The sequence below is a fragment of the Mobula hypostoma genome, chromosome 24 (assembly GCF_963921235.1).
Source record: "Mobula hypostoma chromosome 24, sMobHyp1.1, whole genome shotgun sequence".
Taxonomy (NCBI): domain Eukaryota; kingdom Metazoa; phylum Chordata; class Chondrichthyes; order Myliobatiformes; family Myliobatidae; genus Mobula; species Mobula hypostoma.
In genome coordinates this window covers 43,618,013-43,645,089 of record NC_086120.1, presented here as the reverse complement: position 1 = coordinate 43,645,089, position 27,077 = coordinate 43,618,013, and the positions used below count along the sequence as shown (strand labels likewise).

The window sequence follows — 27,077 nt, the reverse complement described above, 5'->3', positions numbered from 1 at the left end:
TGCATTTTGATGTTTTGTGGAAGTTGCTGAGAGAGTGAAAAAGAAGTCTTGGGCAGTGGGTAGACAGGACAAATGCTGCAGGTGGAAGAGTATCCTTGAAAGTCCCACAGAGAGCTTGCATAGCAGTTTTTATTTTATCTTATTGAGATACACAGTGTGGTACCTTCAAGCCTCACTGCCCAGCAATCCTGATTTAATCCTAGCCTAAACACAGGACAATTTACAATGACCAACTAACCTACCAACTGGAAAGTCTTTGGACTGTGGGAGAAAATTGGAACACTGAGAGGAAACCCGCATGGTCACAGGAGAAACATACAAAACCCTTACAGGCAGCGACAGAATTGAACCTGAGTCATCTGTACTGTAAAGTGTTGCTCTGTCCACTACACTACTCTGCCGCCTGAAACAGTCCAAACATTGTGCTGAGGCAGCTCACAAGTGCCAACAGTATGCCCACAGTTCATTAATCCTAACCGGTACATCTTTGGAATGTGGATGGAAACAAAAACACTTGGAGGAAACCCACATGGTGATGGGGAGAATGTGCAGACTTCTTACAGACAGTGGTGGGAATTGAGCTTGGGTTGCTGGCACCGTAAAGCATTACGCTAGGCTCCCATGTCACCTGAGGGAGTAAGGGATTAGAATAATAACTGATGAACAAAATCAGTGCTAGATTTCTTTCCCTGAAGTAGTCAGGCTTTTCAATTATGACCACTTTTATGATTGATTGTTTTTCCTTTGTCACTAACAAATTACCACATTTATTGAATTCATATTGACTAGACAAACTGGCGACACGGGTAGATTTTAATTTTTATGCTTTGGATAATTTATTACTGAACAAATCACAATTTTGAAAATTGTAAGTGCATCATCTCCTAAAATTAAAACTGGGCATATCCACAATTTTAAAAAAAACTTCAATTTTATTACTTTGCAGAATACATTTTCCCAGTGGGTAGAATTTCTTGGCTGCATTTCAACCTAGTGATTAAAAAAGTTGGCAGAAATATAACTTTGGCATTAAAACACTGTTTTTCCAAACAAAGAGTAATACTGAAGTTAAAGTGTGATATAATACATTCAGGTAATAAAGTTCACCCTAAACCTATACCCTCCATGGTTTTGGATTCCCACGACCTGGGAGGAAAGAGTTGTTATACAGCATGTTGCTATACTAAATTATATTTTGTTGAAGAGGCCGGTCAGTATTGTCCTAAAGATGAGAGACAGTGGCATAATAAAAGGCTAAGATATAAAAGCAAGGATGTAATGTTGAAGCTTTAAGGCACTGGTCAAACCACATTTGGAGTATCGTGAGCAGCTTTGGGCCTCATTTCGAAGAAAGAATACAGCAACATTGGAGAAGGTTCAGAGGTTTGGAAGAATGATCCTGGGAATAAAAGGATTAATGTAGGAGGAGCATTTGATGGTTTAGGGCCTGTACTCACTGAAGTTCAGAAGAATACTGAAAGACCTAGATAGGCGTGGAGAGGATGTTTCCAGTAGTGGGTGGTGGGGGTCAAGGAACAGAGGGCGCAGCCTCAGAATATTCTAAGGACGTCCTTTAGAACAGAGGTGTGTAGGAATTTCTTTAGCCAGATGGTAGTGAATCAGTGTGGAATTCATTGCCAGATGACTTGGAGGCCAAGTCATTGGGTACTTTTAAAGCTGTGGTTGATAGGTTCCTGATTAGTAACAGTGTCAAAGGTCACAGGGAGAAGGCAGGTGAATGGGGTTGAGTGGGATAATAAATCAGTCAAGATAGGATAGCAGAGCACACGTGATGGACCAAATAGCCTAATTTTGCATCTAGGTCTTATGGTTCAAGGTTAGCAATGTAAAGATTAACAAGTGTAATTTTGGTAATTAACAGATCCAAATTTGGGAGTGCTAGGCTTAAGATATTCTCACCAAAAGTGCTTCTTTTAAACAAGCAAAACCTATGAGAATGTTTAATTTGTTTTTGGAAATAGCAGAAGCAAACAATCAATTTGTGCATTTTAACATAATCACGGATAGTACTTTGTTTGATGACATTAACTGCTCAGAACGCTTGGCTTTGCTTCTAAATGTCAGCACATTTTAACTTCTTCCTTGGTGCCTTACGCTGGTGAACAATTTTCCAGGTACAGTGGTATACTGCATATATTTACGTATGAAATTGCTGGAGGAGATTCAGGATTATTTCTACTACATGTAAACAGCAAGCTAGCTATATCTGTACTACATCTATTTATGGAAAAATAAATATAACTTACCAGTTTGATGGCCACATATTCATTCGTGTACAAATTCTTTCCTGCATGCAAAAGAAAGTACAAGCTCTTAAAAAGACCAAATAACGCAGCACTAAGGCATTACTATTGTAAACTCACATGGATGTATGCTCTCTCAAATTAAACCACAAGTTGCAGAAAAGTCAGGAATTAATCAAATAAGGATAAGGATTCTTACCACAGTTCCTGCATAACTCAGAAATTGGCCAAATAGTGATTTTTTTTAATGCAATGTGGTTCAGTACAAAATAGAGTTTCTATACTTGTTTGTGTTAGTTTAAAAGTATTGCACTGGAAGATGACATTAGCACAGAACTAGTCACACCCTCAAATTAAATTCACTGCTGTTGTAAGTTAGAGTCAATTGCTCTAGTTTGCAGAGTTTTATAGAGCAGCTCAAAATTCCTTCACATTCACAAGAAAAATAATTAAATTGAATAATAATTGTGTATAACTGAGGCGTTTTTATCTTTGCTCAATGAAGGGGTGTAAAGGTTGTCTGGTTACCACATGCTACAGTTTTTGATTTATTAAAATGAATTAGAGTTTGAACATTTTGAAAGCTCTGATATAGAATTCTTTACTCCACTCAGAAACTTCAAGCAAAATATTATGCCCCTTTGGTTTAAAAGATTTTAATTTATTTAAAATTGTTATTCAAATATTGCAGACTAGGTTTGCAGTCCATTGGCCCATAGTTGATTCCCCCATGGGTGACATGCAAATAGTTTCGTCAAGTCATGTAGAAACAAATGTCACTATTAAAAGGGCATGGGAATTCCTTTAGTGCCTAGGTTAACACATCAGCAGTTCTGACTTGCAAAATGAACTTCGTTGCAGTACCTGCAAAATCTATATCGTAGATCTAATCATTCAGAAAGCTAACAATGTTAGAACATAAACATGAGAAATTCTGCAGAAGCTGAAAATCCAAAGCAACACATACTGTACACACACAAAATGCTGGAGCAACTCAGCAGGTCAGACACATCCATGGAAATGAATAAATAGTCAACGTTTTGGACTACACTATTCTTCAGGACAGTTGTTACGCATGTCAGAGGTGCACAGATATGGTATGCAAAGGAGTAAAATGTTACCACAATTAAGGATTTAGATGTTAATGAGGTAAAAGGACCAGATTACCTGATTGTAATCTCAACTCTATGGTACCTTGCAATCTTCAACTTCAGAATCAGGTTTAATAACATTGGCATCTGCCAAGAAATTTGTTGTTTTGTGGCAGCAATATATTGCAATACATAATAAAAAAATATAAATTACAATAATGTACAGTTTATAAAATTTAGTGCAAAAAGAGCAAAAATATTGTTTATTGTCCATTCAGAAATCTGATGGGAGAGAAGGATTGATCTAAAAGGTTGGTCTGTGTAGGCTCCTGTACCTCCTTCTTGAATGTAGCAATGAGAAGAGGGCACATTCTGAGTGACGGGGGTCTTCTTGAGGCATCACCTTTTGAAGGTGTCCTAGATGCTGGGGAGGCTGGTGCCCATGATGGAGCTGGCTGAGTTTACAGCTTCTGTAGCCTTTTCTGATCCTGTGATGAGGCTCCTCCATGCATTACAGATGGACCAGACAGTGATGCAATTAGTTAGAATGCATTTCACTGTACATCTATAGAAATTTGCGAGAGTCTTTGGTGACATACAAAGTCCCTTCAAACTCCTCATGAAATATAGCTGCTGTTGTGCCTTCTTAGTAATTGCATCAATATCCATGATAGATCTTCAGAGATGTTGACACCCAGGAACTTGAAACTGCTCACCCTTTCCACTGCTGATACCTTGACGAGGATTAGTGTGTTTCCTCAACTCCTCCCTCAAGTCCACAGTCAATTCCTTGGTCTTGCTGACTTTCAGGACAAGATTGTTATTGCGACACCACTCAACCAGCTGATCTACCTCGCTCCTGTACGCCTCCTCACCACCATGTGAAGATCTGCCAATAGCTGTGTAGTTGGCAAATTAATAGATGGCGTTTGAACTGTGCCCAACAGGGTTAGGGTTAGAGAGTAAAGCAGTGGGCTAAGTAGGCATCCTTGAGTCAGATCAGCCATGATAATGAAATGGCACAGCAGGTATCAACAGATGGTCTGCTGCTGCTCCTGACTTCACCTTAACATTAGCACATCATCAGTTCACAATTACATGTAACCTTTCAGTGAAAGGTTCAAGAGGCTTACAGTTTCCAACTAATTAGTATACAGTGGTGGAAAAGCAATGAATACTTACACCCAATGTTGAAATTCTGTATTTGAGTTCGAGTCCAAATAATTCTTTTTTTTAAAACATTCAAAAAGTTAATTACCAACTGAAACTTTAATTGGTTTATCACAACTGATGAAAGATAGAATATTTGAATACTGGCACTGTGCTTCCATTCAGTTGTGGATAAAACCTCTTCAGATGGTGCAAGACATTCTCAGGGGTTGTACTTGGCATAGATGGGGCCTGTACTCACAACTGAGCTCTAACAATTATCCAAGATCTTTTCTATTTCACCTGAAGCTCAAAGAGCTTGCACAACCTTCACAGTCACAGAACACTACAGTACAGAAACAGGCCCTTCGGCCAATCTAGTCCATACCAGACTGTTTTTCTGCAAAGAGCCATCAGTCCGCACCTGAACATAACCCTCCATACCTGGCCCATCCATGTGCTTGTCCAAGCTTCTTTTAAATGTTGCAATTGGACCCGCATCCACTGGCAGCTCGTTCCACACTTTATACCACCCTGAGTGAAGTTCTTCCTAGGTTCCCCTTAAATATTTCACCCTTCAACCTAAACCCAAGTCCTGTAGTTCTAGTCCCCACAAACCTCAGGGGAAAAAGTCTGCATGTATTTACCCTATCTACTAATTTTCTATACTCTATAAGATCTCCTCTCATTCTTCTACAGACCAGAGAATAATTCCTGTTCATTCTTTCCCTATAACTCAGGCCACTAACATTTTTGCAAATTTTCTCTATGTATAAGCCTCTAGAAATGGGTGGAAAAATAAACTATATTCGGCCATGGCTACAAGTTGTATCCCGCCCCCGAGTATATAGTGTCCATCCAACTCCAGTATAGTAATGGATGGGACTGGTCTGTATGCTTTGTTCCCAGCTCCAGAGGAACACCCTTCACTGGTCTGAACAAACTGTCAGAGCCCTGCTTGAAAGTGATATGGCACATTTTATTATTGTCAAAGTTATTTGGCCGAATTCCTCATCAACAAAGCCTTCAAGATATACCAAGACCTTGTTGGCTAGTGGCAAGGAAAATAATCCCTGCCAGATCTTTAAAGCAAGGCTGGAGTAATGGGTCTTGCCACATGCCGCCCTTGTGACAGATGTACTCTAACTGAGACCACTGCCCAACTCCTTTGCTAGGAAAGTCTAATACAAGATACTTGTTGAGCCTTATCATGAACAAATGCATAACACAGGATGCACTATGTGGGCAGTTTCAATGCCACCCAACAAGTATCAACTGGTGCTAGAAAGCCAATAATGTCCACATCAAGGACCTTCACCATCCAGGCCATGTTCTCTTCTCGCTACTACCTTTGAGCAGAGGGTACAGGAGTCTTAGGTCCCACACCTCCAGGTTCAGGCACAGTTATTACCCTACAGTCAGGCTCCTGAAGCAGGGTGGAGAAATTTTACTGATTCCACAACCTACAGACTCACTTTCAAGGTCTCTAAAACTCATGTTCTCAGTGTTATATTTTTTACTTGTACAATTTGTCTTCTTTTGTACATTGGTGGTTTATCAGACTTTGTGTATAGTCTTCATAAATTCTATTCTATCACTTTATTTTCCTGTAAAAACACAAATCTCAAGGTAGTATATTGCAACATATACATACTTTGTTAATAAATTTATTTTTAACTTTAAAAGACATTCAGTTCTGTTCCCAAATTTAACTGGCATTCTAGAACAAGGAATTCTAGGGAAGATATTGATGCAAACTGGCAGCTTCTTGAGGTCCAGGAGTGTGTTGAGGAAGCACACCAAAACTTTGTACAGCCACTCAATTTGCTCAGGAGCTGTACAGAAATAGTAACTGACAACATGTTAATGTTTGCAATGGGAACAATACTTAATGAAAATGACAACTTGAATGCTCTGTGCTAGACACACATTTACTATTCAGTACTGTGCAAATATCTTTGGCACATACAGTGGCATGCAAAAGTTTGAGCACCCCTGGTCAAAATTTCTGTTACTGTGAATAGCTAAGCGAGTAAAAAATGAACTGATTTCCAAAAGACAAAGTTAAAGATGACACATTTCTTTCATATTTTAAGCAAGAAAACCTTTTTATTTCCACCTTTTACAGTTTCAAAATAACAGAAAAGGAAAAGGGCCCAAAGCAAAAGTTTGGGCATCCTGCATGGCAGTACTTAGTAACACCTTCTTTGGCAAGTATCAAGCTTGTAAACGCTTTTTGTAGCCAACTAAGAGTCTTTCAATTATTGTTTGGGGGATCTCCACCCATTCTTCCTTGCAAAAGCTTCTAGTTCTGAGAGATTCTTGGGCCGTCTTGCACGCACTGCTCTTTTGAGGTCTATCCACAGATGACGTTTAGGTCAGGGCCATGTTAGGTGAGGGCCATGGCAAAACTTTCAGCTTGTGCCTCTTGAGGTAGTCCATTGTGGATTTTGAGGTGTGTTTCGTTAGGTTCATTATCCTGTTGTAGAAGCCATCCTCTTTTCATCTTCGGCTTTTTTACAGATGGTGTGATGTCTGCTTCCAGAATTTGCTGGTATTTAATTGAATTCATTCTTCCCTCTACCAGTAAATGTTCCCTGTGCCACTGGCTGCAACACAAGCCCAAAGCATGATCGATCCATCCCCATGCTTAACAGTTGGAGAGGGGTTCTTTTCATGAAATTCTGCACCCTTTTTTCTCCAAACATACCTTTGCTCATTGCAGCCAAAAAGTCCTATTCAAAAGGTTCAAAGGAACATCGAAATAAGCCTGATGCATTTTGGAAACAAGTCCTGTGGACTGATGAAGTTAAAATAGAATTTTTAAATAGAACAAGAAGCCTTTTATAAGGAAGAATGGGCGAAAATCCCCCAAACAGCCACAAAAAGCGTTTACAAGCTGTGATATTTGCCAAAGGGGGTGTTACCAAGTACTGACCATGCAGGGTGCCCAACTTTTTGCTTCAGGCCCTTTTCTTTTTTTGTTATTTTGAAATGGTAAATGATGGAAATAGAAAAGTTTTCTTGCTTAAAATATGAAAGAAATGTGTCATCTTTAACTTTGTGCCTAAGACTTTTGCACAGTACAGAATTTGTCAATGTGGAATGAAGAGAGGTTTGCAAAATTTGGCAGGAACAAAGGATGCTGGGAAGAGCGAGGGTGTAGCATTGCACGAGGGGGTGAGACAGGTGGCAGAGGAGCGCCAGGAGTGGGGGGTGGGGGTGGCTCAGGTGCAGACACACTCAGCCTGAGACAACAGGCAATATCAATAAACCAACTGTTTGGAATCAAATGACCTTGCCTGATGTCTCAGGGCTGGATGTGTCCGCACCTGCACCACCCAACCTCCGCCCTGACACTCATTCTTTGCCCCCGTCCTACAACCCTCCTGTGGCACTCCACTCTTGCCATTTCCAAGATCCTTTGCTCCTGCCAGATTTACAAACTCGCTCTCTACTCCATGTTGACAAATACAGCACTGTGCAAAGGTCTTAAAGACGCCCTAGCTATGTACATGTGCCTAAGATTTTTGCACAGTACTGTATAGTTTCAGGGGACAAAATGGGGTGGCTGCAAGAGGACAGCATTTCCAATCACCCACAATTGCCAACAATTTTGGGGAAAGCAGGGTCCGGGTCTTTATAAGGAGCTGAGGCAGCATCTTTCACACAGGATCAAAGACTTGGTGAGTAAATGTTTTTTTAAGTAAACGGAATTTAAAACACCAACAACATAGATCAAGTCAGATATTTAACCAAAGTGTGCACTGAAGTTCATTTCAGAGTCTGGCTTTGAACATGCCTATTTAGTGCCGGGCAATCTTCCTTTTCCTAAACACTTAACCTTGGATATTAAGATTATTTGGGATAAGGTGTACCAGAATGTTTAAAAACTTTAGGAAGCGACTACAAGCTACCCCAATATCAGAAAACCACCAACTACATGTTATATCGAACGAGTGAATGCAGAAGGATGAATAGAGGTCCAAAGATCACGGTTAATTTGGTAAGCATGGCATTCGATGAAGATTGTTTCAACACTAACAATGGAACACACCTGCAGCAGCTTTAACAGTCTTTATGTTAGTGCTATTCGTTTAAAAACAAAATGCACATTAACTAAGAGTTTTCCCACATCAATACCATTCAAGCAATCATTCTTCACATAATCCTCACTGAAGACACTTGGTCATTTCTGTACTCAGTGAGCGTAGAACAATGCTTACATGACTGCACGTTACATGAGCATTAGATGTTAACACAGAATCCAACAAATATCCAAATGTATATCTGGACAGCAGCCTATTTAATTGTTCATTATTCCTTTTTTTGTTAAATCTGTTATATACTTCTATTTCACTGACAGGTTAATCAATTGTTTCATTTCAATTATTTTTTTTATTAGAAGATGAACCATAGCATTTAAGTAATTAGGAATCACTCTATCCATGTACAGGAAAGCTAACTCCCTTTTCCTCAAACGTACTCCTAGAAATACCAAACATATTGTCTACAGAGCAAATTGTTCAAATGTTATATATTTCAGTTAAAATATATTTTAAAAACTTAAGCCTCAAATTAAATCTTTGCCTTAATCTAGTTCATTTTCCGTAAGAGCAATGGTTTGCTTATTTTACTTCAGTAAGAAGTTAGTTCTGTAGTAACTAGGGCAAGAAACCTTAGCTTCAGTTGACAAGTTCCCTTTTATACATTTTAAAAGACACAAGCAATAAGGAGAGACCTGTGCAATAAGTAGGAATATCAGAGGCATTTTATACCTTTCTCCAAGCTGCATACTTAAAAGGAGGAACTCAGCAGTTTGTTTTTCAGTCCTCATTCCATCAACTGCAGTCCTTTGTGTCTGTATATTTAATAAGTGTTTGCAAAGAGGAACCAAATTCATACCTTCAATGAAGTCAAAAGACTGCTTACCAAAGCTTTCTTGGAAAAAAAAATGTTAGGTAAACTGCATAGAGGTTAGAAATGTGCTGAATGGGTTTCAATTTGCTGAAGAGATTTGACATGATAACTAAAGTCCCTCATCAACAGTATATTATGAGGAAAGATTAGAGAATGAGGTTCTTTAGAAAAGTGGTTAGAGGAATTATTATTACCCAATAGGTTTGAAAAAACATTTCAAGGAAATTTGAAGGATTTAATGTCAATACGGATCTGATTAGGACAAGTGAATGGTTTCCCTGGTTATAATAGTCAACTATAAAGATAACTTCACTAAATTGATGCAAGATATAGCACAAGCATTGTGTTCGACAAATGCCAAGATATAACAGGTGGGCCAGAGAGAAGATAAACATAAGGAACCGAAGAACATGTTATATGATGCATGATGTGTTCAGCCAGAAAATCAATGAAGTTAATAGGGATAAAACACTGCAGAGAGTGAATTTATATCCTGTATACCATGTTTTCCTTAATCATCTAAATGACAGATGTTTGTAAGCCTACAGCTAGGCAGACAGCTTGTAAAAGTTAACCATGTCATTTAAATTCACTTGATTACAAATATAAAAAAATGGTAAATAGAGCAATTCTTACAACTCTCACCTAAACGAAGCTCTCCAAAATTTCCACATCCAATCTTCTTTCCCACTCGGAAGTTGGGACCCACCATTAAGACTCCAGAGCTGCTCCCTGTACTCCGGCCACAGTTGGTTCCCCGTCCACCAGACTTTGACATTCTCTTTGTTTCTTCCACCTCCCCCCTCCCCCCTCTCTTATCAAAATCCATAAGTTTGTGATAGCCTGGCTTCTCCACGGTTACTTTGCCATGCAAACCCACAATGCCAAAACTTGCAATTTTAGTATATCATCACGGTTAAAACAATGGGCTACTGCACGTTCAGCACCACCAAAGGTCTCGACAAATCTTCCATTTCTGTCTTCTCTTGTACATTTTTTAAGAGACAAAGCATCCTCAGGTCAAATCGGAGTTAGTGATGGAACAATCACCTTCCTTTCTCTGGTGTAGACCTACAAAATAAAACAAATTAATGACTTGATATTTGTTTCCAGTAGCACAGAATTAAGAATAAATTGCAGCATTACTAAGCGAAAAGACCAGTCTTTCCTGCTCCTTGCTGTACAGGAAAGTTAAATGTTACAGGAGATTTTGATAATAGAAGGGTGAATGAAATTATTTAAATCAATACCAAGCCTACAATTTACTACATATTCTGGTACTTGAGAAGAGGGATTATTTAAATCCTGCAAATTCCTGCAATACGAAACCTTAAAAGCCTCATTATCATTTTTCAATGTTTCTTATAAGTCTGCGAAGACTACTGTAAATTTAGGCAGAAATGACCAATAGTTCCTTCTGCGGAAACACAGCCTTTAAGAATTATTGGGTCCTATCATGAACAATTTACGTTTTTTTAACTATTTCCTCTCTGGGGAGACATGGGTACTCCTGATGTCTTTTTTCTTGGCATGTACAAGACAGAAAATGGGATTAGCTCTATTTGTACTACATATCTCTAAGTATTACTATTGCGATGCTTATAAGATACAATATGCTTCTTGTAATCCAAAGCTGCTCTATTCTCCAATTTATTTTTGGCAAGAAATTCCCATTTTCATGGGTGATTTATGTTGATTCATTTAATTTACTGGATATATATTTTTTTCCCAGCACAAAGGGATTTGAATTATCAGCAGAATGAATCCACAAGGGCTGTGTAACATTACCTTCCCCAGTTTTTACCTTATATTGATGTCAGAGCTGGATTGCCGGGTAAACCCATAATTGAAAATGACAAACAGCAGAAAGCTTTGCATTAAGATGGATACCGCACATCACCGGAGTCGAAATTCAGTGCAAGGCAGATTGGTTAAATGACACTGCTGGCAGTGAGGAAAATGTTCAGGCATACAGAAAAGATATTTCAGTAACTTGCTCGGAAAGAGTATTTCATAAGCAGAGTCAGAGTCAATTAAAGATCCCCTAAAGAACAAGGCTGCACACAACAGATTGAAATTTAGAGTGTTAGAGGCTGTTAACATTCTTCACACTAGCCCTATTAATTCCCAGCAAATCCTGTTTAGGAAGTTCTTAAGTCAAGTCTATGACTCAAACCGGTTTTTCTGTTTTTAGAGTAGATTTTAATGAAATCTTCATGGGTTAGAATTCTTTTTGTCACTAGGTAACGTTAGTGAACATGGCCGTTCCATAAATCTGCTTTAATGGATTCACAAGAGAAAAATTCAGTGGAGTTTATGGAGGGTATCTTCGAAAGGCAACACCTCAAAAAGGCAGCATTCATCATCATGGACCCTCACCATCCAAGGGCATGCCCTCTTCTCATTACTACTACAGGACACACGCTCAATGTCTTAGGAAGAGCTTCCCCTCTGCTATCGCATTTCCGAATGGTCCATGAAACCATGAACACCACCTCACTATCTTTGCTCTCTTGTTGCACTTTTTTAAAAAATATTTTTATGTAAAATAAGTTTTTTTGGTATTATTGCAAAACAAACGAAACATGACAATACAGTATGTCAGTGACAATAAACCTGATTCTGATTCTAATGCTTGGAGCAGGATTCACAACAGCAATAAAAAAGTTAAAGGAATGCAGATTTTGGAAATCAGCAAAACAACTGAAAATGATGGAGAAATACAGAAGGTCAGGCACCTGGTGACAGAAACAGAGTTAATAGTTCATGTTAATGACCTTTCCTAATGACAGGCAGTGCAAATAAATTACTGTGGGAAGAGACTGAACACTTGACACTGATAAAGAACCATCCTTTACCTTGTCTTATCAGAATTAAATGTGCATTATAGCTCACATAATTGAGCATGTTGCACTTGCCACTGATGAGCTAGATGAACTTGGGATTTAAATGAAAATTTTACAGAACTTTTAAAAGTTTAACATTTCAACAGGACTCATCCAGTGCTTTTTACAAATTAATTAAGGTTTCTTGTAAGAGAAAATATAAAGTTTCATATATTGTGCAGATTGTTTTCCCGTCTGTGTGCATGCCATGTGCAAGTCTGGGACAAGCAGACTGAAAAAAAATCAGTGTGCAGAGTGGAGAAGGAATGGTCAAACTGGTAGTTCAGTGATGTGGTAGAACCACTTTATAGTGAGAATCCTTTGAGAATATTGCCAAGATAAAAGGGTATGCTTTAACATGATTGAATAATGTGTACAATTCTAAAATCATACACATTTAAATTGGGCGAAACAAGATTCTGTGACTGATGCTGAGATACATCATCAGGGATGTAACCTGGGGTCATTGGATGTTTCGGGTCTTTCAACATCAGATACTGTCACCCAAACGACCCCAGCCAGGGTTGATCAGGCCTTGGCTTGTGTCCCAGCAGCATTGGTCCACGGGCCATACCTTTTGATCCATAGCCATGTGGAGGTTCACTCAGCTGGCTCTATTCTTTGCAGCCCCCATAATGCCAAGGAGAGAGAAGGGTCTGCACAGCGCATGGCCAGAAAAATCTCTACACCACAACTCAGCTCAAAAGTACTCTACTCAGAAGTATTTTCTCACAAAGTAAACTGCTGACATAAGATAGCTGGGCATGCTGGCTATCCTATATCAGCACTCAACTTGCCCATCCATTGAGATGTTCCCACAGCCAATGATCTCACTTTAAGGACTCTATCTTGCTATCTCATGTTCTCCTTATTTATTACTATTTACTTATATTTGCATTTGCATAGTTTGTTGTCTTCTGCAGTCTGGTTGATCTTTCATTGATCAAATTATATTTACTATTTTATAGATTTGATGAGTACTACAGTAAAGCCCACAATCGGGTGATGTATATGCACTTTGATAATAAAATTACTTTGAACTTTGAATCTTGATTAAGCTATTAAGTGACACTTCAGAACAGTGAAAAGGTTTACACTCAGTGGCCACCTGATTATGTACAGAAGTGGAATCTGCCATGGTCTTCTGCTGCTGCAGCCCACTCACTTCAAGCTTCAACATGTTGTACATTCAGAGATGCTCTTCTGCACACCACTGTTGTAATGCATGGTTACTTGAGTTACTCTTGCCTTCCTGTCGGCTTGAACCAGTCTGGCCATTCTCCTCTGACCACTCTCATTATTAACAAAATGCTTTTGCCCACAGAACTGCCACCAACTGGATGATTTTGTTTTTTTGCACCATTCTCCATAAACTCCAAAGACTGTTGTGTGAAAATCCCAGGAGATCAGCAGTTTTTGAGATACTCAAACCACTCCGCCCAGCACCAAATTGTTTCATGGTCAAAGTAACATTTTTTTCTCCCAATTCTGATGACTGGTCTGAACTGAACCTCTTGACCATGCCTGCATGCTTTTATGCATTGAGTTGCCATCAAATGATTGACTGCTTAGATATTTGCAGTAATGAGGTGTACAGGCGTGCCTAACAAAGTGGCTACTGAATGTAATAATGAAAAATACATCACCTAACAGTAAATCTGGATTGATAAATTAAACCACTGGACCTGAGTGCATCTAAGATTATAGGTACGGCATTAAAGATTCTGTAGCATCATCAGAACAGATTAAAACTTGCACAATCCCTCTTCAATACTTATCCTTCCAATCGTAGCTGCTAGTTTAAGAGGTTCGTGAATCATCCCTGATTGAGTATTCAAGATCAATTCTTGATTAAAATTACCATGATCAGAAGTAGTGCAATTCTAAACTAAAATTTTCCAGACTGACAACAAAATTGGGCATTTTAATTCCAAGGATTGTCCTGCGTGAGCAATACAGCACTACTGTGAGCATCAGAAGATAGGGTCAGACTGTCAAAGAGTTCTAGCTACTGTAATTGCTACTCACGGTATGGTCTGCTCTGTGGGAGGGATGCCAAATGAGGATGGTTTGGCTGTTTGGCAGAGATCTCCATTTAACCCATGAGTGTGGTCTGGGGTTTCGGTCACCTGTCATTTCATTCTTTGTTCTGCTCTCACTGATCTTGGTCCTTAGCTCCCCGCACTGTGGCAATAAGCCACAATAGCACTGCGGTAAGCGTGAAACTATTATAGCTCGGAGCATTGGAGTTCAGAGTTCCTTCCAGATGTCATCTGCAAGAAGTTTGTATATCCTCCAGGTGCTCCAGTTTCCTTCCACAATCCAAAGATGTGTCAGTTAGCAGGTGACTAGATAATTTTAAACTGTCCTGTGATTAGGCTAGGGTTAAATTGGATTGCTGGGCATTGCGGATCAAAGGGCCGAAAGGGCCTATTCCGCTGTATCTCTAAATAAATAAACACCCGAGTCTCCAAACCAATAACCTTACCACCTCCGGAACTGACACTTCAATTTTAGATCATAACAACCAATCCCAAGTCTTCCAGCAGGAAAATACAGATAAGGATTCATTTGTACTCAGTTGCACCTATTGTGCTTGTGAGTTATGCATCATTCAATTTTTTTCCCCTTGTGTCAATGCATCTGGCTCTTGAAACTCTCATTTCTCTCAACCCCACCAAATAAACTGACCCTGAATCACATGGCATGCCTCTCAACTTACTTGAAAACTGTTACAAGACTAACTGATGAAAATTTACTGACTCAAGCATGAACTCAGCTTCTCTGTCCACTCCTGAAGTCCAACCTGCTAAGGTGCCCTACCATTTTCATTTCCCATAATGACAGATCCTGTGATCAATAGTCGGTCAAGATGGGGAATGAAAGTTGTTTCCAAAAAGGAAAAGACCTCTCTTCTAGAGTTTCATAATTTATTTTACTACCAAATAATTTGAACCAGGACTTAACATTTCTTACAAATGCCACTATCTTTATTTTTATTTATAAAGTGATACTTCCTGAGAAAACTAAAGAAATCTGGCCTGTCCCCTAAAACCCTCACTAATTTTTATAAATTCACCGTAGAAAGCATTCTTCTAGGGTGCATCACAACCTGGTATGGAAGTTGTCCTGTCCAAGATCGAAAGAAGCTGCAGAAGATCGTGAACACAGCGCAGCACATCACACAAACCAATCTTCTGTCCTTGGACTCACTTTACACTGCACGCTGTCAGAGCAGTGCTGCCAGGATAATCAAGGACATGACCCATCCAGCCAACACACCTTTCGTCCCTCTTCCCTCCGGGAGAAGACTCAGGAGCTCGAAGACTCGTACGGCCAGATTTGGGAACAGCTTTTTTCCGACTGTGATAAGACTGCTGAACGGATCCTGACCTGGATCTGGGCCGTACCCTCCAAATATAAGGACCTGCCTCTCGGTTTTTTTGCACTATCTTACTTCCCATTTTTCTATTTTCTATTTATGATTTATAATTTAAATTTTTAATATTTACTAATGTTTACTATTTTTAATATTTAATATTTGTAATCCAGGGAGCGGGAAGCATAGAATCAAATATCGCTGTGATGATTGTACGTTCTAGTATCAATTGTTTGGCCACAATAAAGTATAAAGTACAATGTGGAGTAGGTCCTTTTGGCCCTTTGAGTCACGTCACCCATAGCAACCCTGACAAACCTGATTAACTCTACTCTAATCGTGGGACAATTTACAATGACCCTACCTAGTACATCTTTGAACTGAGGGAAGAAACCAGAGCACCCGCAGAAAAAAAAACACGCTCCATGGGGAGAATGTACAGAGACTCCTGTACAGAACTGAACTCCAAGCTCTGGAACGCCCTGAGCTGTAACAGTATCATACGAACCACTGTGGGCAGAATTTAATCAAATCAATACTAATTCTCAAAACCAGGAAATGGTAATGGGATTGGTGTTGGTGAATGGATCAGTTTATCTTCAATCTCTGTTTGTGAGGTTAATATCAGGTCACTGCCATTTTTTTTTATTGCTGATGTAATAGGCATAATTGGTTGTACGCTCACTTGGAATATTGTGAGCAGTTTTAGGTCCCTTATGTTGAAAAAAAGGACATGCTGACTTTGAAGAAGGTCTGGAGGAGGTCACAAGAATGATTCTGGGAACTAAAAGGTTACTGTATTGGGAGCTCTGGGCTTGGACTCACTGGAGTTTAGAAGAATGAAGGGGAATTTCATTGAAACCAACAGAATATTTTAAGGCCTAGGTAGAGTGGGTGTGGAGAATATGTTTCCTATAATGGGTGAATCCATGACCAGAGGGCACAGCCTCAGAATAGAGGGATGTCCATTTAGAAAAGAGATGAGGAGGAATTGCTTTAGCCAGAGGGTAGTGAGTCTGTGGAATTTATTTCCAGACTACTGTGGAGGCCAAGTTCAATGGGTATATTCAAAGTGGAGTTGATAGGCTCTTGATTAGTAAGGGTGTCCAAAGGTAATGGGGAGAAGGCAGGAGCATGGGGTTCAGAGGAATAATAAATCAGCCACGATGGAATGGTGGAGCAGTCTCGATAGGCTGAATGGCCTGATTCTGCTATGTCTTATGGTCTAAATGTCAGAGGCCAAGCAAGAAGACTACTTCAAGTCCTTAGTAAGCTCTGTAGCTTGTAAACCCTGGAATATGTACTAATTCCATGGTCAGTACTACAGGATTTTATTGCCCGTCCACAAGAATAAGAACCCAGATCTGTGGCAAGCCTTTTAACTCAGTGCTTAACCTCGCAGGATCCTAGGGGACCCTCACAGGACACAACGCATTGCAGTTTGGAGGCAAGAGTAGATTGAAACCATGCTCTTGGGAAAAACAATCTAAGCTACACAAAATAGTAGAGGAACTCAGCAAGCAAGACAGCACCTATGGAGGGAACTAACGATTTGGGCCAAGACCCTTCATCAGGACTGGAAAGAAAAGGGGCAGAAGCCAGAATAAGGTGCTGTGGGGAGGGGAAGGAATACAAGCTGGCAGGTGAAAGGTGTGGGGGGTAGTGGGTAGGTTGGGGGGGGGAATCAATAAGACGCTGGGAAGCAATAGGAGGAAGAGAAGAAGAGTTAGAAAAAAAAAATCTGATTTCTAATCTAAAGGTAAAGGATCCAGGTTTTTTGACCCAAGTAAAATTAGATTAGATTAGATTCAACTTTATTGTCATTGTGCCAAGTACAGATACAAAGCTAATGAAATGCATTTAGCATCTGACCAGAACTACAAAGAATAGTGTTATTTACAAAATAACCGCGAATTAAAAAAGTGCTACAGCACACAAATATAAAAGTACTGAGACAGTACAATACTGATGCAATACTGCTTAGCGCTGTGATGAGAGGTTCAGCAGTGTCACAGCCTCAGGGAAGAAGCTCTTCCTGTGCCTGTTGGTGAGGGAGCAGAGGCTCCTGTAGCGCCTACCGGATGGGAGGAGAGTAAAAAGTCCATGGTTAGGGCGAGATGCATCCCTGATAATGCTTTTCGCCCTGCCCAGGCAGCATTTCTGGTAGATGTTCTCAATGGTGGGCAATTGGGTGCCGATAATCCGCTGGGCAGTTTTCACCACACGCTGGAGTACTTTGCGGTCCGATACGGGACAATCGCCATACAACACTGAGATGCAGTTGGTGAGTATGCTCTCAATGGTACAGCATTAAGAGCAGCCCCAAATTTGATTTGAACTGTGATGAGAATACACATAGATTAAGATGCTAGCTGGCCTGTGCTGGCACCAGTGGGATCAGCAGTTGGTCTGCCACCTGTCTTCAGGAGAAAGAGAGATAAGGAAAACAATGAAGCAGCATTTGGAGATGTTAATGAAGGGACGGGAGAGAGTAACAGAAGGAGAGCTGTCAAGATCGGCTCCCCCTTTGAACCCTGAACTGGTTGAAGTGATGGACAGGCGATACCCCAGCAGGGGGATAAAAAGGGACAGGTTTGCTAAGGCGACACACACGACACCCCGAAGTAACGAGACCCTGGAAGCGGTGCGTCTCCCACCAGTCGGTGGGAAGTTTTGGACGGCTGTTCGCGGGATCAAGCCATAGACGCACAGGGTGGAAAGGCACGATCGGCGGGAACCTGGTGTGTGTCCACCCTTGCCTGGGTGCCAGGTTCACCGCAGAGAAATGATCGTATCTGGAAACGGAGGGGTCACGGTCGGTGACCTCAGGTGACATCACAAAGGACTGGCCCGAAAGCTGACTACGAAGGTCTGTGTGGAAGCCGTTTGAATATTCATTCGTTTTGCTCTCTCTCTCCTTCCCCCCCACACTGTCCATCTCCCACGGCAGCGATTACTGCGAACTGAACTGAACTAAATTGAACTGAACTTTGCGTCACTTTGAAACTGGTCATTTACCCCTAGACAACGATAGAGCTTGATTGATCCTGTTATCTTAATTCTGTGTACATGTGTGTTTATCATTGCTGAACTGTTGCATTTATTATCCTTTTGATTAGAGTACTGTGTTGCTTGTTTCTTTAATAAAACTTTCTTAGTTCTAGTAACCCAGACTCCAACTGAGTGATCCATTTCTGCTGGTTTGGCAACCCAGTTACGGGGTACGTAACAGAATTCAATGGTAATTACTCGAATCACATGCTGTATTTTACGAGTTCTACAGAATGTGACCATGCCAATCCTGATAACACTGGACAGTGCCCTTTCCTTCTCACAAAAAATTGATAGTGCCATTAAAGGCGTACTTGCTAATCTTATAAAGTGGATTAGTTAATCAACTTTGAACTGGATTTATAATTGCAGATATACCAACCACACAAAAGTTTACTTTTTAAACTAGAAGATGGCATTAGGTGCCAAAGAAATGACATGGTGTTATGGCAATTAATGTTGCTGCCAGCTCACAGTTCTAGAAGGCCAAGTTCAATTCTGACCTCTGATCATTCTGGAATTTATACATTCTTCTGTGACTCACATGGGTTTCCTCCCCCATTGTAAAGATGTAGGGTTGGCAGATTAATTGGTTGCTATAAACTAATCCTCGCATAGGTGGGTGGAAATGAAATCAGAGGAACGTTAATAAGACAACAGATTCTATGGGGAAATGGAATTGCTCTGAAAGCTAACATGAACTCAATGGGCCAAATGGTCTCTTTCAAGGTCATAAAGACACGGAAACATCACATTGTTTTCACACACTGGAGGATCTGTCATGCCCTGACCAACACGCTACAGCTAATTCCTACTGCTTGTAAATATTTATGGTGAAAGAAGTTGATCCTTGATTAACAGTCCCCAAAGGACACATCACCAGCACCAGCCTCCCCGCCATCAAGGATGTATATATAGAAAAGTGCCGGAAAAGAGCCAGCAATATCATGAAGGATCCCAACCACCCTGCTCAAGGACTGTTTGTCTCACACTCATCAGGGTGGTAGCTATGTAGCACCCACACCAGACTCAAAAACAGTTATTTTCCCCAAGCAGTAAGTAAGGTGCAGCACCATGGGAGGCGTATGGGACAGGATTGCACAAGAGGAGTGCCAGGCACAGGAAGAGGTTTGGGGGCAGATTACGCCCAGTCCTGAGACACCAGGGAAGGTCATTTGATTCCAAACAATTGGTCTACTGATCATTTCAGAATGTCTCTGGTGCTTCCTGCTCCCTCCCCTCTTCCTGCCCCCTTTTCCCATCCATGATTCCCCTCTCCCATCGCCCCAAGAAGCAGATTCCAGGCACCCGCCACTCTCCATGTAGAAAATTTTCCCCTCTCATCTTCTTTGCAATGATCCCCTCTCACTTTAGAAGCATGCCCTCTGACATTAGACATTTCAGCTCTGGGAAAAGGATACTCCATCTATGCCTCTCAATCTTACAATCTTCCCTCAGGCTCTGCTGCTCCAGAGAAAACAACCCAAGTTTGTCCACCTCTTGTTCTAACACATGCTCTCTAATCCAGGCAGCAACCTGGTAAACCTCTTCTGCAGCCTCTCCAAAGACTTGAATTCCTTCCCATAATGGGGCAACCAGAACTGCTTGCAATACTCCAGATACGGCCTAACTGGAATTTTATAAAGTTGCAACATAACTTTCTGACTTTTGAACTCACTGCTTCAACTAATAGATGCAAGCATGCCATATGCCTTCTTAACCACCCTATCAACCTGTGTAGTCAGTATCAGTGATTGTAGTGCAATGGTCACCTTTGGAATATGGTCACTGGAGTGAACCATAAATATCAAACCAAATGCTGAGTCACGCTTTTTCTTTACACGAGTAGTTCTGCTAGACAACGGTGGTTATGTTCCTAAGAGAACTCATTATAGCACAACTGACTGCAGTTGCTTTTAAACCTCAGATTGAAATAGGTTTTCCCCACTCAGAATATAACCACTGAGGTTTGGGTAATGCAAATGTCGTTTCCTTATCTATTAATCACTTTTGAACCCAAGTGCACTGATGGAAGCACATGTACAGCTATTTGTATGGGAAGTTCTTGATTGTGGAATATGTCTAAGAGGAAGAAACGAGTTTAGAGGAAATCATCAGAACTGCTCATTCTTCTTTGTGGCAGATCTTCGACATTTTTTGCTGCTGGTAAGTGCTGCTGAAAGGGTAGATGACAATGTCACCAATCATCACAATCTGATAACAATGAAGGAACACTGTCAGTGATCTAAGGAAGTTTAGAAAGAAAATACAAAGAACAGGTTTTAAAGATAAACCAGAAAATACTGGAAACACTCAAGGCCTGACATAAGAACATAAGACCATAAGACAAAGGAGCAGAAGTCGGCCATTCGGCCCTTCGAGTCTGCTCCGCCATTTTATCATGAGCTGATCCATTCTCCCATTAGTCCCACTCCCCTGCCTTCTCACCATAACCTTTGATGCCCTGGCTACTCAGATACCTATCAATCTCTGCCTTAAATACACCCAATGACTTGGCCTCCACTGCTGCCCATGGCAACAAATTCCATAGATTCACCACCCTCTGGCTGAAAAAATTTCTTTGCATCTCTGTTCTGAATGGGCGCCCTTCAATCCTTAAGTCATGCCCTCTCGTACTAGACTGCCCCATCATGGGAAACAACTTTGCCACATCCACTCTGTCCATGCTTTTCAACATTTAAAATGTTTCTATGAGGTCCCCCCTCATTCTTCCAAACTCCAGGGAATACAGTCCAAGAGCGGACAAACGTTCCTCATATGTTAACCCTCTCATTCCCGGAATCATTCTAGTAAACCTTCTCTGAACCCTCTCCAGCGACAGCACATCCTTTCTTAAATAAGGAGACCAAAACTGCACACAGTACTCTAAGTGAGGACTTAGCAGTGCCTTATAGAGCCTCAACATCACATCCCTGCTCCTATACTCTATTCTTCTAGAAATGAATGCCAACATTGCATTCGCCTTCTTCACCACCGACTCAACCTGGAGGTTAACCTTAAGGGCATCCTGCACGAGGACTCCCAAGTCCCGTTGCATCTCAGAACTTCGAATTCTCTCCCCATTTAAATAATAGTCTGCCCGTTTATTTCTTCTGCCAAAGTGCATAACCATACAGTTTCCAACATTGTATTTCATTTGCCACTTCTTTGCCCATTTGCCCATTCTTCCAATCTATCCAAGTCTCTCTGCAGACTCTCTGTTTCCTCAGCACTACTAGCCCCTCCACCTATCTTTGTATCATCAGCAAACTTAGCCACAAAGCCATCTCTTCCATAATCCAAATCGTTGATGTACAAAGTAAAAAGAAGCAGCCCCAACACAGACCCCTGTGGAACACCACTGGTAACCGGCGGCCAACCAGAACGGGATCCCTTTATTTCCACTCTCTGTTTCCTGCCAATCAGCCAACACTCTATCCACCTATGTAACTTTCCCGTAATTCCATGGGCTCTTATCATGTTTACCTACCTCATGTGTGGCACCTCGTCAAAGGCCTTCTGAAAATCCAAATACACAACATCCACTGCATCTCCCTTGTCTAGCCTACGTGTAATTTCCTCAAAAAATTGCAATAGGTTTGGCAGGCAGGATGTTCCTTTAAGGAAATCATGCTGAGTTCTGCCTATCTTGTCATATGCCTCCAGGTACTCCGTAACCTCATCCTTGACAATCGACTCCAACAACTTCCTAACCACCAATGTCAAGCTTACAGGTCTATAATTTCCTTTTTGCTTCCTTGCCCCCTTCTTAAATAGCGGAGTGACATTTGCAATCTTCCAGTCCTCCGGAACCATGCCAGGATCTATTGACTTTTGAAAGATCATTGTTAATGCCTCTGCAATCTCCACAGCTGCTTCCTTCAGAACACAAGGGTGCATTCCATCTGGTCCGGGAGATTTACTTACCCTCAAGACTATTCAGCTTCTTGAGTACTTTCTCTGTTGTAATTGTGACTGTGCACACTTCTCTTCCCTGACACCCTTGAGTGTCCGGTATACTACAGATGTCTTCCTCAGAGAAGAATGATGTAAAATACTCGTTCAGTTCCTCCGCCATCTCCTTATCTCCCATTACAATTTCTCCAGCATCATTTTCTATTGGTCCTATATCTACTCTGAGCTGTTTTTTTTACTCTTTATATACTTGAAAAAGCTTTCAGTATCCTCTTTGATATTATTTGCTAGCTTCCTTTCATAGTTCATCTTTTCCCTCTTAATGACATTCTTAGTTTCATTTTGCAAGCTTTTAAAAACTTCCCAATCCTCTGTCTTCTTGATAAAGTTTGAAGGAATGGGGGATTCTCAAGATTCCTGTAAACAATGGATTCAGTACTGACTATGTCTGTGACTGCAGTGTGTTTGAATAATGTCTCACAGCTGCTTTCTTTGGAGCAAGATAAGGGTTAAAGTTCGCCAGATCTACATAGGTGTCTCTGGGCTTTTCACATCTTTTGATTTTGACAAAAAGCAGTACCTGATGGAAATTAGACAGAACATTCCTTCCTTAATTAAAGCATAAATTTGACGGATGTTCTTATCTTTGTAATTAAGTTGTGGCTCCAGCAAACCAGGTAGGACATTCTTTTCTTTAATTAAGGTGGCTGGAGTGTAACAAATTGATTGTACTTTTGTATCAATAGTCTATTAACTTGACTGGAATAGTTATCAAACTGATTGTTTTCTGTATCAATAGTCCATTGACTTGACCGGAATGGCTATCAAACTGATTATACTTCCGTATCGGTGGCCTTATAACTTCTGACAATTCTAACATCGGGCAGTGAACTTGTAGAACCGCCGGGGAGATGAGAAAGGGTCTCTCCCTGATGTCGGGTCCAAGTTCACTCGCCGGCCGAGCTCGAAGAAATAAATGGGTGAAAGGATAAGTAACGATCCTTTTGTGCTGTCGTTATTTGATCTAGCACAGTTACATTTACATTCCCACTAATTTTTGCTTCCTTGTATGCCCTCTCCTTTGCTTTAACTTTGGCTTTGACTTCTCTTGTCAGCCACGGTTGTATCCTTTTTCCATTAGAAAATGTCTTCTTTTTTGGAATACATCTGTCTTGCACCTGCTTCACATCTCGCATAAACTCCAGCCACTGCTGCTCTGCCGTCCTTTCCGCTAGTGTCCCTTTCCAGTCAACTTTGGCCAGTTCCTCTCTCATGCCAGTGTAATTTCCTTCACTCTACAGAAATACCGACACATCGGATTTCGGCTTCTTATTTTCAAATTTCACAGTGAACTCAATCACGTTATGATCACTGCCTCCTAAGGGTTCCTTCACCTCAATCTCTCTAATCATCTCTGGTTCATTACACAATACCCAATCCAGTACAGCCAATCCCCTAGAGGGCTCAAAAACAAGCTGTTCTAAAAAGCCATCTCGTAGGCATTCTACAAATTCTCTCTCCTGAGATCCAGTGCTGACCTGATTTTCCCAATCCACTCGCATGTTAAAATCCCCCACAATTATCATAACACTGCCCTTCTGACAAGCCTTTTCTATTTCCTGTTGTAATTTGTAGTCTACATCACGGCAGTTGTTAGGAGGCCTGTATATAACTGCCATCAGGGTCCTTTTACCCCTGCGATTTCTTAGCTCAACCCATAAAGATTCTGCATCTTCCGATCCTATGTCATCTCTTTCTAATGATTTGATATCATTTCTTACCAATAAAACCACGCCACCCGCTCTGCCTACCTGCCTATCCTTCCAATACACCGTGTATCCTGGGACGTTCAGCTCCCAGAGACGTGCATCCTTTAGCCACGTCTCAGTGATGGCCACAATATCATACCTGCCAATCTGTAGCTGTACGACAAGATCATCCACCTTATTCCTTATGCTGCATGCATTTAAGTATAACACCTGAAGACCAGTATTTGGTACTTTTCACTTTGATTGCACTGCAACTCGTCCCAATGGCTGCAAATTTGCCTCATCCCCTGCCTGTCCTTCCTGACATCTCTACTGCTCATTATCTGAGATTTATCTCTGTTTACCCCCTCCTCCGCTTATCATTTCAGTTCTCATCCCCCTGCCAAATTAGTTTAAACCCTCCCTAACAGCTCTGTTAAACCTTCCCACCAGGATATTGGTCCCCTTCAGGTTCAGGTGTAACCCGTCCTTTTTGAACAAGTCATACTTCCCCCTAAAGAATCCCAATGATCCAAGAATCTGAAACCCTGCCCCCTGCACCAGTCTCTCAGCCACGCATTCATCTGCCTGATCCTACTATTCTTGCCCTCGCTAGCACGTGGCACAGGTAGCAATCCCGAGATTACTACCCTGGAGATCCTGCTTCTCAGCTTCCTTTCTAACTCCTGGAAATCTCTCTTCAGGACCTCCTCCCTTTTCCTATCTATGTCATTGGTACCAACATGTACCAAGATAGCTGGCTGCTCGCCCTCTCCCTTCAGAATATTCTGGACCCGATCTGAGACATCCCGTACCCTGGCACCTGGGAGGCAACACACCATGCGGGTATCTCCGTCAGGCTCACAGAATCTCCCGTCTGTTTCCCTGACTATGGAATCCCCTCTGACTACTGCATTCCTCTTCTCCCTCCTTCCCTCCTGCACAACAGTGCCAGGCTCAGTGCCAGAGACTCGGTGACTGTGGCCGTCCCCTGTCAGGTCATCCTCCTCAACAGCAACGAAAACGAGATACTTGTTGCTGAGGGGGGCAGCCACAGGGGTGCTCTCCACTATCCGGGCATTTTCCTTCCCTCTCGTGACAGTCACCCAGTTTTCTGACCCCTGTAGCCTCGGGATGACTACCTCCCTGTAACTCCTGTCTATCACCTCTTCACTTTCCCTAATAAGCAGTAGGTCATCAAGCTGCAGCTCCAGATCCCTAACACGGTCTCTGAGGAGCTGCATCTCAGTGTACCTGGGGCAGATGTGGCCATCGGGGAAGTTGGAGGTCTCCCAGGATTCCCACATCTGATACCCTGAACAAAGCACCAACCCTGCAGACATGCTACCTAATTCTACAGGAATGAAACAAGGAAAAATAAGTCTACTCACTCACTTACCTCGCCAAACACACAAACTTTTTAAACCGTTAGCTCGTACCATTAGCTGTGTGAGCCCTGCTGTTCCTCTGTCTGTCTAGGCCGATTCGCCAAGGGGAGGAAAAAAAGAGTTGGGCCTCGCTCTTCCCTCTTCCTGTTACCGCCTAAGCCCGTTGAGCCAAAGTCCTACACTCTGCTGCCCGCTGTATAGGGTGGTCTCCCTTTTAAACTCTCCGCACTGTCCTGTCTACGTCACGTGCCTGCGCAGTCTCGTCCATCTTGTACTCGAAGAAGTTTTTTAAAAAACTGCCTTCCTTCCGAATTTAGCTCTAATACCACTCTTCTTATCCCGATCCAAAAAAAAATCACCGATAACCAAAACTTATTAATTAATTTTGAGATATAGCACGGTAACAGGCCCTTCCGGCATAATGAGTCTACACTGCGAGATTCCATCATGTGACTAATTAACCTATTAATCACAAACACAAGTAAATCTGCAGATGTTGGAAATCCAAGACAACACACAGGAGATGCTGGAGGAACTCAGCAGGCCAAGCAGCATCATTGGAGATGAAAAAACAGTCGTAGTTTCAGGCCAAAGTCCTTCATAAGGACTGATAAAGGGTCTGGGCCCAAAATTTCAACTGCTCATTCATTTCCACAGCTGCTGCCTGACCTGCTGAGCTCCTGCAGCATTTTGTGTGTTTGAATGTGGGAAGAAACTGGAGCAAACCTACTCGGTCACGGGGAGAACATACAAACTTGTTACGGACAGTGGCTGGAATTGAACCCGGGTCGGTGGCGCTGTAAAGCAATACACTAGTCACTAAGCTACCGTGCTGTTGCCCTTGACTAAACCAACTATATCTAGTATCTTTTAACTTACTTCAAAATTACATCATCTTTCTAAAAGACAATCAGCAAAATAGCAATCTGCTATTTATAATCCCCAAAACTTAGGTAGTAAGCCAATGTATGCAATGAAGTTTATAGAACAATGACAAATCACTACAGAATATTGCTAAAAGCGTTGCACTACAATATTTTTAAGGCGGTGTCGACCATTTTTGTTCCAATCTACATTTTACAAACATTGGGTTAGTTGATTTTACAGAAAACTAACTTGATATTTGTATATTTTCTCCTCCAATAAATTCAAAAGATGGTATGAACATAAAACAACAAATCATTTCATCAGGAATGTATTGAAGTTGCTTGTTGCTTGGTTTTGCTTTTCTTAAATGCACAATGCCTGCAGTTTCTCAAGTAATTCCACTCCACTTTCCACAACTAC

The 27,077-nt window shown here is 41.3% G+C and overlaps 1 protein-coding gene across 4 annotated transcripts in view; it reads right to left on the bottom strand.

Annotated features, from left to right (window-relative positions):
- The window catches only part of LOC134337478 (casein kinase I), a 157,201-nt gene that overhangs the window by 62,790 nt on the left and 67,334 nt on the right, over window positions 1-27,077 (bottom strand). For all 4 annotated transcript variants that reach the window (XM_063032525.1, XM_063032528.1, XM_063032526.1 and 1 more), the window contains 2 exons: window positions 10,070-10,495; window positions 2,268-2,308 (listed from right to left, as the gene is read on the bottom strand). In XM_063032525.1, coding sequence (XP_062888595.1) covers window positions 2,268-2,308; window positions 10,070-10,253 — 225 coding nt within the window. In that variant the 5' untranslated portion in view covers window positions 10,254-10,495. The remainder of the gene's footprint in view (window positions 1-2,267; window positions 2,309-10,069; window positions 10,496-27,077) is intronic.